Raw genomic sequence first — 3,039 nt, forward strand, 5'->3', positions numbered from 1 at the left:
TGTTACTGTTTGTTCCTCTCCTTCAGTGTTACTGTTTGTTCCTCTCCATCAGTGTTACTATTTGTTCATCTCCCTCAGTGTTACTATTTGTTCCTCTCCCTCAGTGTTACTATTTGTTCCTCTCCCTCAGTGTTACTGTTTGTTCTTCTTCCTCAGTGTTACTGTTTGTTCCTCTCCCTCAGTGTTACTATTTATTCCTCTTCCTCACTGTTAGTATTTGTTCCTCTCCCTCAGTGTTACTGTTTGTTCCTCTCCCTCAGTGTTACTGTTAGTTCCTCTCTATCAGTGTTACTATTTGTTCCTCTCCATATTACACGGTGGGTTTTGGATGCTGAAATGTTTTCTGCTACAGATTGCAATGTGAATCTCTTACTGTAATTGATGCTGCTGTATCTAGCCAGTTTGGCTGAACAGTATTGATGGAATATGTGATAGGAATCTGCTTATTCATTTGTATCTGCAGGCTTTTTGCAGGAGTTTGAGCAGTGGTTGTGTGATGCAAGGACTTCAGTGAAGGAATGTGGTGACCATTCAGGGGATGCACATATCATCGAGGAGAAACTGCAGAAACTCGAGGTGTGTGAGCCTCCAGTGTACTGACTGTCACCCTGGAGTATTTATATAAGCCATAATTTCAATAAAGTTATTTATTAATGTGCCAGATGGAAGATTCAAACAGTGAGTCTCGTCTGTCATTTAATCCTGACGTTATGAATGAATATTCATGTCACCAAGTGCATGCTCAGCTCGAGGTAATGGTGCTATCCCTGTCCATTCTTACTTCCAGCTTTGATTCTGACATATTTTTCTTATTCACCTGCTGGATGTGGGCATCACTGGCCGGGTCAGCATTTATTGCCCGTCCCTAGTTGTCGTAGGTGCCTTCTTAAATTGCTGCAGTCCACGTGCCCTAGGTGGACCCACAACACCCTTAGGGAGGGAATTCGAGGGAGAATTCTGATGCCCTTTGGGAGGGGCTGGATCGGTTTTTGCTGCTGGACACTTACTCCCAGCCAACACTGAGGGAAAGATCCCTTCCACCTTGCAGTGTCTGTCCCACCACTGCTGTGGCTGCAATTTCCACCTAGACTGGAACTCACTGGGAGTTAAACAGATCTCTGCCTTAGCTATCTCCTCTTATCATTAGATACAAAGTAGGTGGTAATGGAGGCTGGGTGTGAAGGGCAGACGGAAAGAGTTCTAAACTTTATGTATTGCGCCAAAAGTGGCTACCTTCAACTTTTGAGTTTTCTCCCTGACGGGGAAATATAATTCTCGTTCACTCAGCCATTGGCTGGAATTTTATAGACCGCACCGCACCCCCCCCACCCCACCCCACAAACACACACACACACACACACACACACGTTGACAGAGGGGTGTTGGGGCCTGGGTAAAATCCAGGCATCAGTCACCTATTTTTATCAGTTATGTTTGCGAGCTCTGTCAGAGCGTGTTTTACTCTTGGGTTAGTCTCGTATGTATTTTATTGTCCCCTACAGGAATTTCTGACCAGGGCGAGCGTAGGGCAGAACAAGCTGGATGTTGCAGTGGCCGAAGGAAACAAGCTAGTGCCATATTTGCCCAAACCTAGTGCCTCGCAGGTTCAGCAGCAGCTGGCAAACAGCCAAGAGGAATGGCAGAGCTTCCTGAATCAGTGCCAACGGAACAAGAGAACTCTGGCAGACTGTGCAGAAGAGCTGACCAGGTAAGTGTAAGCAATGCATGTGGCTGGGTATAAAGGCCATGTAAGGTATGAGCTGGGCCGCTAAGTCCAGAAGGCTGTTGGTTCAAGCACCCATGCCATCCAGAGGTTTGAATACATAATCTCGTTGAGTGCAGTGCTGAGGGGTGTGCTGCTTTGTCAGAGATGCCGTCTTTCCGATGATTCATGTAGTTGGGGACCGTTTTGTCCCCTCAGAATCCCATGGCACTATCAGAAGTGGAGTTCTTCTACTTATCCCTCAACCCACCATCTGAAAAGCGACTATCTGACCATTAACTCACTGCTGTTGGTGCGACAATGCTGCTTACACGTTGGCTAATGCATTTCCTGACATTACAATAGCGACAACAATACGAAAGGGTTTTGGAGCAGGCTAAGATCATTGTAGAGGGAGGAGGTGGTGTCGCGGGAGCAGTCTCCGGCCTGGGGTAAAAGCAGGGAGTCAGTGATTGAAATCACACTGCAGCAGTTCAGTAAGTTACTCTCAGCAAAGATGCTCAGGAAGCTATTGGGTTCTTGAGGCACAGTGGCAGCGTCCCTACCTGTAGGGCAAAAGACCTGGATTCAGGTCCCGCCTGCTCTAGAGGTGACTCTGAATAGGTTCATTAAAAAATATCACAATAGGTGTTGCATGAATGTTAAGTTTTTAGTTTCTTTATGTGAGTAAAGAACCCAATGAGAGAGGTTCACAGACAATGGGGAATCCTGCCCGAGCAACTGGCTGTGGGGAAATGTACAGAGTGGGGATATTGATCAGTTTTCCTTGCTTAGACACTTGTGTATGTACTCTGCATTGTTCTTTGCTTGCCATTCATTGTCTTGTGTCCCGATGATGTGATTGGCAGTTTCGAGAGCCTTCACAAGAATCTGAGCCTGTGGCTGCAGCAGGCAGAAGGTCGAATGGCCACAGAGTCTATTGGAGAGAACACAAGGAACATCCCCGTGATGCAGGTGGAGGTGGAGAGGATGGAAGATTTCTATGAGGAGATTCAAGGACGCAGGTAGGCAACTTGGATAGTGTGACAAGTGAAAGAATCAAATATTCTTTATCTCTATGATATTGTAGAACACACAGAGCAACATTGAATGCTGTTCCCTGAGGCGAATTTGGAAAAGGAGGTATTTAATCAGTTTGGAGGGGGTGGTATTTAATCAGATTTGAGGATGGTATTTAATCAGTTTGGGGGCGGATGATATTTAATCAGTTTGGAGGGAATGATATTTAATCAGTTTGGAGGGGGTAGAATTTAATCAGTTTGGAGGGAGTGGTATTTAATCAGTTTGGAGGGAGTGGTATTTAATCAGTTTGGAGG

At 45.8% G+C, this 3,039-nt stretch overlaps 1 protein-coding gene across 1 annotated transcript in view; it reads left to right on the plus strand.

The window, feature by feature from the left end:
- LOC109933920 (nesprin-1-like) overlaps nucleotides 1-3,039 on the plus strand; it is a 197,004-nt gene that overhangs the window by 109,880 nt on the left and 84,085 nt on the right. Inside the window, exons 41-43 of the mRNA XM_048600919.1 lie at nucleotides 464-576; nucleotides 1,503-1,708; nucleotides 2,572-2,727. Of these exons, the coding sequence (XP_048456876.1) occupies nucleotides 464-576; nucleotides 1,503-1,708; nucleotides 2,572-2,727 (475 nt within the window). The remainder of the gene's footprint in view (nucleotides 1-463; nucleotides 577-1,502; nucleotides 1,709-2,571; nucleotides 2,728-3,039) is intronic.

The sequence above is a fragment of the Rhincodon typus genome, chromosome 9 (genome assembly GCF_021869965.1).
Source record: "Rhincodon typus isolate 14 chromosome 9, sRhiTyp1.1, whole genome shotgun sequence".
Taxonomy (NCBI): Eukaryota; Metazoa; Chordata; class Chondrichthyes; order Orectolobiformes; family Rhincodontidae; genus Rhincodon; species Rhincodon typus.